Below are 15,561 nucleotides of genomic sequence, written 5' to 3' on the forward strand. Positions count from 1 at the left end.
TTCAGACCCCTCCAGCGACTCTTTTTCGAAAAAGCGACTATCGACAAATCTAGTGACTTTTGGAGACTCTTACGTGAAAGCACGTATCGTTTATACTCTTGTCCTCCAGCGGCAGCTGCTGCCGTGGGGCGCCTCCCCCGTTCTGCCCCTCCCGCAGGAGTCCCTCTCAGCGCTGCAGTCAGAGCCACAGCATGTTTACCCTCAGCGTCCAGATTGCAAATAAAGCGCACATGCGCCGGGATTGACGGCGCAGGTTGATAATAAACAACTGAATTTTAAATATTTTATCTTAAATAAATATCGGCATTTGATTCACACAGCCACGTGTTCATGTTTCACCGTGATTTGTAGGCTCCTAGTGGACCACAAGAGAAAAAAGAAAATGTTGAAAAAAAGTTGAAAAGAAAAAAATTGTAAGTCCGCCATAGTTTCTCTTTATGGTTCATTTTGCCGGTCTCAAACCCGGGTAAAGGAGGAGGGTTAGTATTGTAATAAAATAAACACTAATAAAAAATAATAATAATAATAATAAACATTAATGGACAGAAAAAAAGTAGCTCTATATATATTGAGTGTTTTTACTCACTTTTTGTCTCTCTCTAACGACGTTATTTCTCACACAGCGTCAATAATATGCACATCACATCATGTGGCAGATTATGCAAATTAGGTGATGACGTCATTCAGCGACTTCTAGCGACTTTTAGACCAGCCAATAGCTACTTTCCTTACTGAGGAGTTGGCAACACTGAGAAGAAGAAGCTTTCCCATTTGGTCCCTCTCAGGTGAAGCTGAAGGGTATCTTCCTTGCGTGTTGGAGCAGTTTTCCTTAAACTTTGCACCAGGTTAAAATATTCAAGCTTTGCCGTTTAAGAGGTAATTTATGGTCGTTTTCTGTACAAATGTTACCGTCTTCCAATGGCCCAATATGTTGGACTGCGAGGCCTGATAGCCTGTGGCTTTGGACGAACCCCTCGTTCAGCTGTCCGACTTGGGTCAATCTTCCCGCCACGGCGGAGCCCTATTATTCCAGGTCGTTGAACGGGTTCGTGGACTGTTCCGCCATGTTGGTCCCACCTCCACCGTTGACCCCTGATTCTGCTCGGACCGCGAGCCGAAAACTCATCCTGCGCAGGTAAACCATATTGTTCTTCCCACTTGCCGTGCTCCCAACGAGAAGATGTGAAGCTTTGTTTTGCCCTCTGCACAGGTCTCTGTTAGATTTGGTGCTCGCCCATTACTTTATGGCTTTAACGGACCGAGAACTGCTGCACTGGTACCTCTCCCTGCCTCTGGAGGACCGGAACATCATTCTGGGTATGTGTCGACAAGCCCCGCCGGTTTGTACAAGATTCACTAGGCAAGGCAAGTTAAATTTATTTGTATAGCACAATTCAGTACAGCGACAATGCAAAGTGCTTTACATGATTAAAATATAGGAAAATAAAGCAGAATAAAAGCAAGTATAAAACGTAGAAACAAAATAGAACATTAAAAACAGTTGGACTACAAAAGTAGAACTAGTGATGTTTCAGTAGAACTGTTTAACTAGAGCAGTCGAAGGCGGTCCTAAACAAATGTGTTTTTAATCTTGATTTAAAGGAACTCAGGCTTTCCACACTTTTACAGTTTTCTGGAAGTTTGTTCCAGCATAGGAACTAAATGCTGCTTCTCCATGTCTGGTTCTGGTTCTGGTTCTGATTCTGCAGAGCAGGCTGGAGCCAGACGACCTGAGTGGTCTGGAGGGTTGATACACTGATAACAAGTCTGTGATGTATTTAGGTGCTAAGCCATTCAGGGATTTATAGACTAACAGAAGTATTTTAAAGTCTATTCTCTGAGATACAGGGAGCCAGTGTAAAGACTAGGTCCATATGAACTGGTCGGTGCCGCTAAAATATGCTGAGCAGGTTTCTGAATCAAACCCAGGGACATTTCCAGCTCGTAGATTAAAAACAATGAAATATCAAGATTAAATAAATAAACAGTCGCAGTAAAAATTAAACTGTAAATGGAGGAATGTGGCTCTTAACATTAGAATGTTGATATGCACGGTTGGATTGAAACGAATTTGGACTCAAATACAAATAATAATAATAATCTGATTGTACCGTTTTTGGGCACACCATCCATTAATCCTACCATGATGTGCGTTCATGCACCTGGCTTTATGCAGTCACGTGACCGCAACGCACCCTGGCGCCAATAGGTTAGTAAGTGAACCTGTGAACTGCAATAAGTTCAGCTGATTTAAAATCACACACTGGTAACAGCGTGATTTTCACACGAGCGAAATGGACACCCATAATAAAAATGAGGAGAAGGCTTATAGAGAGAAACTCAACAAGGATGCCAGAGACAGGTATTTGGCAAGGCTAGCATCACTTAGCAACGTAAAGCCTTATGAGTTAGCAGCTAATGAATGGACAACCGACCCCGCGCTATTCCTACCACCAACTGATACCGACGTTATTTGCTGTCAGCGCCTATACATTTGAAGAATTTTCTAACTATAAATCCTTGGAAGTTGATGGACTTTTTACCAATGGATGGGTGCAAGATTTATATTAATTTCAACCAGAAAGGTGTTTAACACTGTTGTCACTGTTGTGTAAAATATTTAAGTGATTACTAATAGTTATTGAGTCATTTAGTGACTAGAGCTGATATAATTATCTAGTTTTCAATCGAAATTTTTACTGGGACTCTGAGAGTGAAGTGCACACATCGGGCTCCGTGACAAAAGCATTTACCCTTTAGACAGATTATGAAAAGGGGTACCAGTAATGATAAAACATTTAATGAAACCAATGTAATTTGACTCAAAGGAAAAAGAATCTGAGAAGTGTGCACTAAAACACAGCAGAAACTCTGTGCACTGACACTACGCACCAGTAATGCAGGTGTTGGGGTGATCGTTGCAAAATTGAACCTGCAGCACGGCTATAAATATTTGTTAGCTGTTAACAGTCTCTCTCCCAACTGCATGGATAAGTTCTGCTTGATTGAAGGCAGCAAACAAAGCTAATCCAGATAAAAAATAAAAAAAACACACAAGAGGAACCAAATAACCTAGAACTACACAGGGGAACTACAGGGCCAAGGAAATACAGGGTAACTACCGGGCCAAGAAGACACAAGGGAACCAAAGAGCCTAGGAGAACATTGGGGAACCAAAGAGCTTAGGAGAACATTGGGGAACCAGGAGAGTGTAAGGATATAAATATACCATATAAAACCAAGGAACACAAGAACCAGACAGAATAATGAACAACAGGACCAAAGTCAAAATAAAGGAGCGTAACACAGCTCATACCTAGGGAGCTCAGGAACCTTACAAGCGCCGGGACCTAAATGAACTCCGGGACCTTAATGAGCACCAGGAAAGCGCAGGGACCAGAGGACAAAACAGAATAATAAAAGAACCAAGCCAGGAACTAGAAAACCAAGGTAGAAACTAGAAAATAAAAATAAAAACAAAAACTAGAAAACTAAAGCAAGAACTGGAAAACTAAAGCTAGAACTAGAAAACAAATGTTAGAACTAGAAAACAAAGGCAAGAACTACAGAACAAAGACAGGAACTAACAAGACTGAGACAGGAACTACAAGATTAAGAAAACTCAAGTACTAGAAGATTGAAGCAAAATTAGAAAACTACAGCAGGACCAGAAAACCAGGGCAGGTGATTGAAAACAAAAACAAAGCCTAGAAAACTAAAGCAAGAACTAGAAATCAAAAGCAGGAACTTGAAAACAAAAACTAGAAAACTAAAGCAGGACAACAGTTAAAGAACTACAAGAAATCTAAGAACCCCTAAATAATCTTAAAACTAAGGGATGCCAAGCGAATCCTTCCGGCGAAGGCAACCACGGAGACCTTAGGCTGAGGCGGAGCAGATCCTGCCAGCTCCTGCATCATGCTCTGTGTGTGCTCGGGTTCATTAGAGAGTTTGCACAGGCATGTAACAGTGTTGTCATGACATTGGATTTGGTTAATGAAAAATAAACATCCCTTTCTGAGCTAGAGACGTATTATGAGTCCTGAAGTAAATATTATGTTTTGTTTGCTCTGTGTGTCCTAACAATATGAGGCTGGTACTCTTTCTGGTTTCGCTCTAATACTGCTGCTTTTAGGAGTTTAAACTGATAATGACTTCTTTTTTCCTAGGTGAAGGAGGGCTCCACCACTTCCTAGAGAGTCATCCTAACTTGAAGCTGGATAAGGGTTATGTTTATGTGAAGCGTAAGTTGGTGGTTCTGTGAGACTTGGAGAAGTGCCCTATCATTTAACCCTATTCATTCTTTCCAGTTAGATGTGAGAGGACAGTGGATGGGTTGGCGTAATGTTGTGCAGATCACTAACTGAAAGATCTAGGAGGAAGGCTGTTGGAGCTTTACGGTTTTGAAATCAAAGTGGAATAGAACAAATTTCTAGTTTCTACATTTCTCACAGAGGGATGTGTTTTCTGACTTGTGAGGCTGTCTCCAGCATTTTGAACTACAGGTTGATATGACTTTCACAGTAGTCGTACTGAGAAAAAAAGAATGAGGATTATACGTGTTTCAAATATTTTATTCTGTTCATCTTATTTGTTTTTATTCAGTAACCTAATTGACATTATGAAATATAACAAAACAGAAACCTAAGTTTAATAATGTGTAAGAAAACCTCAATATTTTAGTTTATTCTGTCAGTATTTAATACAGGTGACGCAATAAATTGTTAAAATGTAATGATATGCCTCTTATTTTAATTAGGCGTAATATTAAAAATTTGCCCTTCATGTTATGGAAGGCCCTATTGATACAACTGAAAACTCAATTTCAAAGAAAATGTCTGCTTATGAATTAAGATCAATCAACTTCAGATTAAGTCATTAATTGATAACTTTCATCCGCACAAAATAACCAGTTTTCATTCTTGCTGCCAGAATGTCTGTGTTGTGTGTATGAAGAGCAACTTTGAAGAGGTGAACTTCAACCTATTCATCTATTCTATATGTGTAAAATTACGGTAATTTAAAATGCAATAAAATTGCAAAACCTTTTCCCAAGGTCTGCAACAAAAAGTATAAATTTCCATAGGGTTTGATTAGCATCTTTTTTTGGTTTAGGGCTGTAGTTAACCTGTCAGAAGATTTATCACTGTTCAACAAACCCACTGCTCCCTGAGGGATGGGTTAAATGCAGAGGACAAATTTCAATCAAATGTATGTTGCAATGAAAATAAAGATTATTATTATTATTATTATTATTATTATTATTGTTGTTAACCGACCAATCGTGTGTGTGTGTGTGTGTGTGTGTGTGTGTGTGTGTGTGTGTGTGTGTGTGTGTGTGTGTGTGTGTGTGTGTGTGTGTGTGCTCCTGCCCCCAAACCACTGAAGAAGACTGCACACAGAACTTGCACAGGGTGAGTGGATGCCAGTTTTTGCATCCACCAAACCAGGACTCGGTAACACTCAGCCGAAGGACTGCTTCCACAACTCAGGAGCAGTGAGTACACCACACAGCAGGATTTGCTTGCTTTTTATATCTCTCTTTATTAGCTTTATTATTTATTGTTTTAGAGAAACAATACAGTATAATTATTTAACCTCAGGAGCATAGCTCATAAATCAATCAGTGGACATTCAGGTCCACACACACACACACACACACACACACACACACACACACACACACACAAATACAACAGCTGCACCCACTACCTATCAATACAAAGCAATATTCAAATAATAAAACTTGCTTACTTATGATCTCAGAGAATAGACTTTAGTTTCTTTCGCTGGGTTGAATGAAACTGTCTACTAGCCCCCTTGATGTCCTCATTGCATAATTCTATCTGGCTTTATTTGACTTCATTGGCACTATTGGTGTGAAACTGATGAACTCTTCTTTTCCTTCTGGGTCTGTGCCTAGGCGTTTTAAAAACAGCAGTTGTCTGCCCACTGCTCAAAAAGCCAAACTTGGATCCTTCTCTCCCTGAAAGATACTGGCCAATCTCCAAGCTACCATTTCTATCAAAGATCCTTGAAAAGGCCCTAACAGAACAACTACCGTATGTTTCGCACTGTTAGTCGCTCCGGTTTATAAGTCACATCAGTCGAAAAACACAAGTCGCACCAGAGTATATGCATTTATTTAGACATTTATTTCACATAATCCAAGACTAACAATTTACGTTTAATCTGAGTGCCAATTTATTAAATTACACAGCTGCATCCACAACCGGCTGAATAACTTGGAACAAGGATGAGTGGGGTAAATGAATTCAGTACATCTAAATCTTTTGTTAATTTGTTACCTTTTTTTTTAACAGTGTTTATGTCAAGCCTGATACCTTCACTCACATGGTAAGTGAGTGAAGGTATCTCACTTACCATGTCAGGGGGGATGTGCTGACCCTAGTGGAGGAGTTTAAGTATCTTTGGGTCTTGTTCATGAATGGGAGGAAGATGGAGCGGGAGATCGACAGGCGGATAGGTGCGGCGTATGCTGTGAAGCAGGCGCTGTACTGATCCGTTGTGGTGAAGAGAGAGCTGAGCCAAAAGGCGAAGCTCTTGATTTACCGGTCGATCTACGTTCCTACCCTCATCTATGGTCACGAGCTGTGGGCCATGACCGAAAGAACGAGATCCCGGATACAAGCGGCCGAAAAGAGTTTTCTCCGTAGTGCGTCTGGGCTCTCCCTTAGAGATAGGGTGAGGAGCTCAGTCATCCGGGGAGGACTCAGAGTAGAGCCGCTGCTCCACCATGTCGAGAGGAGCCATTTGAGGTGGCTCGGGCATCTGATTAGGATGCCGGGACAAACGGGTCAGTTGTCCCGGGCCCAGGACAGACGGGGGCCCAAAACTGACATTCTGACTGACCATTAAAATGGTCAGCAGAGTGCTGCGCTGTGTCACGGCACTCTGCTGCTCCCCCTCCCCTCTCGTACATGGCTCAGCGGAGCCAGCCAATCAGCACGCAGGCTCAGCCTGGCCCGCCCACTCAGCTCTCACACAAACTCAACACACAAACAATCGCGCTGCTGAGAGAGGCCGCAGCAGCGAAAAAACATGAAGAGGGAAAGAAGCGCTGTTTGGCTATATTTTAATACCGTAAATGAAATTAAGCTGTATGTTTTGTAAAAAGCTGGTTAAATTCAATGGAAACACAACAAATTTATATAAGCACGTCAAAAACCATGAGCAAGAAAACGTTGAGCCACAGAAACGGAGAGAGGAGACGAAACTTCTGTCATTGCCCCGACAGACCAGACCCACAGACTGACGTCACTGACTGAGGCGTTTCAGTCCTCCAGAGAACATCCAGGTAGTTAAGAGTGGTCATCTTCAGCAGCAGTTCATGTTAACTTACTAAGTAGATATTATCTATCATGTTACTGGAGCCCACACAGAAAATGTAATTAAGACCTTGAAAGAACCCAGTTCATATATCCTATAAAAAAGTGTTATTTAAGATAAGATAACATTAGCTAATCCTTTTATTTATCCCACGATGGGGAAATTTATAGAATTAAAGCAATAGGCAGGTGCACACAACACAGACAAAATTACATAAGGTTGAAAGATATAAGAGGTGGATTAGGAAAAAAACACAACATTATTATTATTATTATTATTTAATTGTAATAATAAAATAAAAACACAAAACCCAAAAGGTCAACAGTTTCATGATACATCAAGCTTAGGGACTAGTTAATATAGAGCAGGTCAAAAAAGGCCATATTTTGGCTGCAGTGCTTGCTGTTCTCTTATGAAGAAAAGATCAACTAGTGCACTAAATTCAACAGATGGGTTGAAAATATCCAGTAATAAATACAGAGATTTCCAGGGCATGAAGTATAAAGTTAAGTTGACTTTTTTGTGTGTGGTGTAGAGGGGGGGCCCAAAAAGACCGCGTTGTCCTGGGCCTTAGCAAAGCTGTCAGCTGGTCTGACTGCAATGATGACTGTGATTCCTCATGTAACTCTTCTCGACACACTATAGCAGGATGCAGTGGTGACGCCACATGTTAATAAAGATATGTGTCCATTTCTATCTCATCCATTGCTCTTGCCATTGCATGCTCATTGCCATTGGTACATGACCTTTTAAATTCTTTAGTTTTTCTCTTGATAGGGTTAATTTTTAAAAACTTTTTGTTTGATAAACTATGACATGGTACATTCTGTTTGTTTATAGTTTAATAAAGTTTGACGGAGTTGAGCAAGGTCATCTAAGCCTAGTTAAATTTTAGTGTGCAAGATTCATCCAGCCACCACATCTTTTCGTGTTACAGGTCATATTGGTCGGCGGAAAGCAGCACGTTCGTAAAGCAGCAAGGAACTGACAGCATGAAGAGCCCACAGAGTTCGGATGAGAACGGCATCTACCCGACGCACTTCCTGCAGGATCCTTATTCTGGCCCTGCAGGAGAAAACATTTTGCTTGACGACAAGAATACTGCAGGCAAAAATATGGGGACAAGACTAAGCTTTGAAGATGAAAAGGATAAATTCCAGAGCCTCATGACGAATGAGACGAGCGTGCTCAATGCTGAGGCTCCTACTAACCCAGTCTCTGACAGCAGCATCTCTCTAGCAGCTTGCTGTAAACCCCTTAAGGTGAAGACAACTGCAGAGAAATGTACCTTGACAACTCCTTGTGCACCCACCTTTGATGCTACAACTAACACCAAGGTGGTGAGGTGCTCATCCAGTCATACTCAAACTGAAGGTGTCAACACAACTGAGCAGCACACCGTGACTGAGGTTCATATGACTGATCTGGACCGTCTCACCAAGGTAAGGTTGGAACCTCAGGAGATGTCAGTTAATACACTTTTAGATCATGCTTATGCCTTATCTCACCTTCCAGGAGTTTATCAAACTTAAGATGCTTCAAATATCCAAGGAGCCAAAGGCAAAGATCCAAAGGTAATGTGTAAAGCTGAAGGAATATCTGGTGGCAGGAGAACTTTCTATAATTAAAAAAAGCTATGCAGGTCCTGTAAATGTCAGGGAACTCATTGATAAAGCTTGAGTATGGCACTTTCCACACAAAAGTGGGGATCTATGAAGAAAAAGCTTGGTGGGAAAATGTGCTGTCCTCAAGGCAGCTCTGACCCAGGCGTACGCTCATTTTAGAGACAGGAAATTGGTGAATGAGGATTCCTCAGACGTTCAATTTCACTCCATATCAGACTTTAATCATAGAGCCTCTCGATCTTAAGCATTCAAAACCACTGTTATTCATTCTTGCGCCGATAACATTTAAGTATACATATGCAACATTTGAAATAAATAAAAAAAACGCCCATAAGCCATCTTAAATACAAGTCTGTAGAACATTTTCTCTGGGTTTTCTACCATCACCTTCCTCTCCCCCGATGATCACCAGGGTGACGTGTAACAAAGATTAACAGATCATTGTGACAAGGTGTCACTTTCATTGCTGTAAACGGCGATCAGCTGACCCATTTTAACATGCATTAACATTCATGAGGTGCTTTGCGTTGACCCTTTCAGCTGGGATCTTTGAAATCGCATGCTGGTTTGCGTGCAAATGGTTTTGCACATCTGAATATTTTTTGCCGTATGCCTTTTTCTTGCCGCACGTCCACTTTTCGTATAGATCCCATGCAAAGTTTTATAAATGAGACCCCTGGACTGTAAACATTGTTACTGTTAAGCCTTGTTTTTAGGGCAGAAGTTGGATTCACACATTACAAGTGGATCAGCTGAAAACATTCAAAGGAAAGCCTCCATTGTTTTAGGTTTATGTGAACTGAGTCAGGATTTAAAGCTAATTAAATCATTTGTGCTGCTTTTATTGGAGCAGGGGAATTTTTTTAATGTACTTTTTAACTGCTTGTAAATAGATTCAGGTGTAGTGACCATGGTTGCTTGCGAGATGCAACTTTGCCCCAGCTTTGAAATTCACCCAAAATACACAAAATACCCCACTGAGAATACACAAACTAAGCATGGAGAATTTTAAAAAGACTGCTCTGATGAAAGCTTGGCTTAGTTTGAGATGTGCATGCGTTGTGATGTGTGAGATGTGATGTCTAAGCTATTAATATGCCCCCCATTATAAAATAATGCTTTTTGCCCGCTTTGTCTGTCCGTGATTAGGAGTCTTATATTGAAATTGGAAAGGCTGTGTAAATCCATTTGCTGATGTGTGAGGACACTTCAGTGATACTTAGCTGTTCCAATCAAATTTTAATTAGAAAGCTAAAATTCTTTTTTTGGGGGGGGGGCAAAAAGTGTAGCCCTGTGTAAGGCAGATTCTTGTTAGCTCAAGGCTTGCCAAACTGAACTGTTGACTGGTGTGGTACTGATGGTTTATGGTGAGGTTTATCAACTAAAGTCCTTTAAGAAAAATAAAAAAAAAACTATAGGGGATGTTTTCCAAAACCATCAAAAGCGACCCTCTTCATATGGGCAGCAATGTTGTCTCAGTACTCGCTGTAACATTGACTTCTCTAATCCTAAGTACCGGTCAGGGGACCCAGAAGCATGAAGGAGCTGAGGATAGTGGACATCCTGATGAAGGCAAAAAGAGACACCAGGTCTGAACACAGCTTCAAACACCACAAAACATCTTTGCAGCAGCTAACCTTAACCCTGTTTCTACCGTTTCTTTTCCCTTCAGGAAACAAAACCTGTCGAAGAGAGAAATGAAGCGTGGAGAGATGCTGCTCTTGTGCCCAAAGAGGAGATTGCTAAGCAAATCTGTGAGCATAATAAACTGCTGAAGAAACCATTAAAAACGACTATATGTTTTTCTTCTTCATTTTCTTTCAAATCTGCAGCCTGTGATGAGGTGGACCTTAGTGAGGTGTGGTATGATGCTGAGGATGAACTGCAGCTCCCTGGACAAGCAGCAGCTGTAGAGATCAGTCCAAATTCAGACATTGCTGATGGCCAAAGTTGGTGAACCTTCAGCCGAAGTTGGTGAACAATCCTCTGCATTTCCTCTCTTTAAATCCTGTCTCTGCTAATAGATGCAGAACCTGTCAATGATGAGAGCAGCTACTCAGTACTCTATGCATCCAACCTGCCTAGTAATGTGACCCAGGTGAGTGCTTAATGTTCAGAAATGACATCAAATGTGTATTATGCTTTGTGGGAAAGTGGAAGATTTAGGTTTAAAGGTAATTTTGAAATCCTCACTGATTTAGGTGCAGTTCTAATGCCCAGCAGATGGCAGCACACTACCGTAAAGAAGCTTTTTAACTTCATTTACCAGATCTACCCGAGTTTGGGTCAAGCAGACAGGTGCACATTATAAGCTATTTTTAGATATGGGTCTAACACGGTGACTTTTTTTCCCCCACCCACATGCGTTTCAAGATGGGGCTTTAAGGTTTCTAAAACAAGTCGCAAAATAATTTTTTCACAAATACTTTTTGTTTTACAGTAGTGTAAGCAAACAAAATGAGATTTAAAGATCGACACATCATGTCGGGTTCTCCCGGAAATATGCAACAGCACACAGCCGTTCTTTGTTACCACCCCCTCATGGCTGTTATTGTTGTAAACTAAAGGCTCTTACCTTTCCAACAAGGGGTCGGGGAGCTATACTCTGACCATTTCGGCTGACACAATTTCCGTGCGTAACACAGGCATGCTCCGTGCGTAAAATCTGTAGACACGGCTGCATTGAACTCAAATCACTTTACGCGCAGCCGCAAGCGCAGATTGCTGCGTTTATTCATGAATGTTTTTGGTGTTGTTTTTCTCTCATAATCATTAAATATAATAATGGCGGAGAAGAAGAAAACTAATGTTTGGAAAGCTTTGGAGGAAATTTGGCAGACCGGTGAGGGAGAAGTCAAAGAATCTTTAGACAGCAGCTTAGATTTTGAAGAGGAAGGAGGTGAGGAATGCTTCTGAGAGACCTGGTTCACAGGAAGTTGTGCTGTAACTTTTTAGTTTCAGCATCTTTACATTACATGTCTGCTATTTCAGGAGTGCACATGAATCCAGTAGGAAAAAATGCTGATCGTGTAATCAGAAAACTTTGCAAAGAATTCCCTGAGCCTTTATCTTCTTCAATGCGAGATGTCTATTCTGCAGAGATCTGCAGTTGTAATATACATTTTGACAACAGACGTGGTCCTATAAAGTCTGATTTTGTTTGTTTACACTACTGTAAAACAAAAAGTATTTGTGAAAAAACAGTTTTGCGACTTCTTTTAGAAACTTTAAAGCCCCGTCCTGGAAGGGGTGAAAAACGTTGAAAAATATTGTCACAGTGTTTGGCCCTTATCTGAAAATAGCTCAGCATGCGCAACTGTTTGCTTGAACCGAACACGGGCTGATCGGGTAAATGAAGTTAAAGGAAGTATCCCTGATCCTCCACAAATTTGTACCATGAGACGGAGAACTAAATGCGCCTCAAGCTCATACACAATTCTGTGTAGGAAACGGGGCTTCATCGGGGCACTTTTCTTAATTTTCTTTGACATAAATAGCTACGTCTCGTGTAAATTATATTTTGTGGATGGGCAACACTACAGGCATGCATTGAAGAAGCCATTGCCGTCAGATTTCATTACTTTCTTCCTCCCAAGGGATTGCAGTAAAGCCACTAACTAGCATTAGTCAACACCCTTTTTTAATATGACTGTTTCAATGTAATGATTACATTAAGCTATGCTGGACACTTCGGCCCTGCTTTCATCATATGGCAGTGTTTCCCATACATGGACTCTACTTGGGCCGCCCACCCAAGTAAATTGAGACCCATCTATGAAGAGATATCTGCCCACCCCTTCAAAAAAAATTTTTTAAATTGAAATGAACTCTGAAGTAAACTTTTCCCATGACTGACTATTCGATAAAGTAGTTAGTTGCTGGAGCCCAGAAATTCAACGATGCGGAAAACATGGACAGACTCAGAGAATTTACAGTAAACAGTGAAACCCCCAATCTACCAAAAGAACAGAACTCTGCGGGGGTCTCAGTGCACACTTGCCGTCAAATTGAAATATGAGCGCTAGCAAAGAGCTGATCACTTTTGTGAACAAACAAGTTTGTATGTATAGGGCGAAGTAGAGGGGCCCTCACTACCACTTATTATTGGCAACCGGTGTTCCTGCTCGGGGCTAATGAGGGAAGTAGAGCAGTTAGGAATGGAGCAGGCAAGATCAAAACAAACGCAGAGCTGCAGGTACATTCACACCGAACACGAATGGCGCCAAGCAGTCGCCACTTTTGCGTGCTGTCGCTCGCCTGCCGCCATACAACTCAGGCCAACCGCAGGCCTCCACTATTAGTTGTTGAATGAAAACAGCTTCATCTCCACCACAGTCCTTCACCCCACATCTCAGTCACATCCAGTTCCGATTGTTTGCTGTGAAGCCACAAGACACAAAAGTTCAGCTTTTTCAAGTCCAACAACTGTCGCTTTGCATCCATCGCAGGTTTCGTGTTGCTCTGGCTTCTCTTTAATTTCCAAAATCTAGAATTGCCTCTGTGGCCTCGCTTAGCGTGGCTTTACCTCGCATCGTTCCTGTGTGGCACCTGTTCATAGGAATGTCATGTAAATCTGTTGCGCGGCCTGCCAAATTTGCGGTTGGTGCGAACGCACCATTACAGTCATGTACTTTAGAGTAAATAAAATTGGAATACATGTACAGAAATACATGTGGTTTTTTTATATTAAGGTTGTGGTTGTGCAAATATTCTTATTTTTAATGGCAGATTAGCTTCCTACTCAACCTGTGAGGTGTCTTCTTCAGAGAACAAGCCAGGGGGAAGAAAATGTTTTTGTGGAGGCTGGTTATTGTAAATGGCGCTCTGTGGTCCTGACCTAAAGGTTAAAGTCTAAACAGTTTGTTTGCATGCAATATTAAAGTTATGAGTTACCAGAAATGTTCCTCCGAAAAGTGATGCCCTTTTGCTGGGTTTTTATCCTTTACAAATATGTACATACGTACAGACAGTGCTTCTTTTAGTCTCAACCTCTTAACATCCACCCAAAAGGGTGGCTTTAGTAATGGCTTAGGTCACATTTAGTGTGCTATTTTTTAGTGCTTTAACTGTATTTTCTGTTTCTTTACATTTAAAGTAGGCGATTATTAGTGGGGGCTATTAATCTTCACACACTTAAACTAAGGCTAAAAATTCCAAACTTGATCTTAAACATTGTGGTAGGCTTATAAATGAACAAAGTTGAATATTAACCGCCTCCTAACAACAGCCATCAGGTTGTAAAGACTGTTAAACCCTGGGACAAAACAATATTACCATGCTGGACTAAGTGGAGTTGCTTTTAAAGGGGGTAGGAGCAGGGGAGAGCGCTTGTGCAGGTCTGATGGTGCATGTTTGTATATGTGGGAGGGGGCGTTGACTGCGGTCTCTGTCAGACAGCAGCTCCCATTTCAGCAGTCGTTGCTCAACTTCAGGCCCAAGTTCTCATTCATAAAACTGCAGATGGAATTGCGGACAAATCTGGGTATGTTTTTAAAACGGGGACAGATCAACTGTCCCTGTTATTCAGAGACTTGTGGTCCCAGCTAGAAAAGCGGGTCCACAAGTTATCCATAACGCTCTCACTCATTGTTTCAAATACGGAGCTTGTAACTTCCATATATCCATTATCTATACCTGCTTATCCGTGCAGGTTTGCCGGGATCTCCAGCGATCGAAGCACAGTTATTTTGTGGTAAACTATTTTAGGGCTTACCTTGATTTATAATATTTTGGTTTAAGCCACTGTAATGAGCAGTTGGTACAGGTAATTCCAGCTGTTCAGAGGTGAATCTGGCTGCAAGTCTGACCCTACAGCTCCTTCCCTGATTCAGAAAGGGTTCAGGGAGGAGCTTACGGCTGGCAGTCAGCTTTTCCAGGTTTTATTATTGATATGTAACCGTTCTCATCTCATTTGCATTTATTTGTTCTTGCATGACTGACATTTTTTTATATCTTGAACTTCAAGCCTGTCAGAAAGTTGCAGGTTCTCCACACTTTGTTTTCCATCGTTTTTTAAAAAGAAGTCTTAACACTTTTCGTTGTGTCATATGATAGAGATGCAGTAGACAGCTGCTTATAAAACCAAGCACTCACCCATTTTTGGTTCCATCAATGCATCGGGGTCTACTGATATACACTTTTTGAGTTGTTGTGCAATTAGTGTTATTTGATAAACATTAGATTCTTAAAATAATGTGTCGGTATATTGTCCAGTGAACACCATCCCAATTGGTTTTGATATCAGGACAGTAGTTGAAAGAGTGATTTGAGCACTGGCATTCATCTAACTGCAAACTCTGCACACATATAGATTAAATGATTGGCAATGAATTTATTATTAACAGAAATAATGCCCATCCAGTGATCGCATTTGTTATAATGTTTACGTGAAATAGTGATATTTCAATCAGCAACTCTTCTTTTTCTAGTGAAACCTAACTAAAACTAAGCAAAATGAAGATTAAACTAAGGACCTATGTACACAAAAAGTACAAATAAAATGTTTTAAAACCAGTAGGATTCAATAATTTAAGAATCTAGATGATATCTTTAAATTAAAAAACAAACAATAATTTAAAGAATTTGG

The 15,561-nt window shown here is 40.9% G+C and overlaps 1 protein-coding gene across 1 annotated transcript in view; it reads left to right on the forward strand.

Moving 5' to 3' along the window:
• Positions 1–759: 759 nt before the first annotated feature.
• Positions 760–15,561, forward strand: part of rbm44 (RNA binding motif protein 44) — a gene marked incomplete in the record, with an annotated part of 23,638 nt that continues 8,836 nt past the window's right edge. Inside the window, 10 exon segments of the mRNA XM_036138810.1 lie at positions 760–1,135; positions 1,211–1,317; positions 4,170–4,244; positions 5,389–5,497; positions 8,288–8,792; positions 8,866–8,924; positions 10,489–10,564; positions 10,648–10,729; positions 10,808–10,924; positions 11,000–11,073. Coding sequence (XP_035994703.1) covers positions 903–1,135; positions 1,211–1,317; positions 4,170–4,244; positions 5,389–5,497; positions 8,288–8,792; positions 8,866–8,924; positions 10,489–10,564; positions 10,648–10,729; positions 10,808–10,924; positions 11,000–11,073 — 1,437 coding nt within the window.

Source organism: Fundulus heteroclitus, chromosome 7, assembly GCF_011125445.2.
Source record: "Fundulus heteroclitus isolate FHET01 chromosome 7, MU-UCD_Fhet_4.1, whole genome shotgun sequence".
Taxonomy (NCBI): domain Eukaryota; kingdom Metazoa; phylum Chordata; class Actinopteri; order Cyprinodontiformes; family Fundulidae; genus Fundulus; species Fundulus heteroclitus.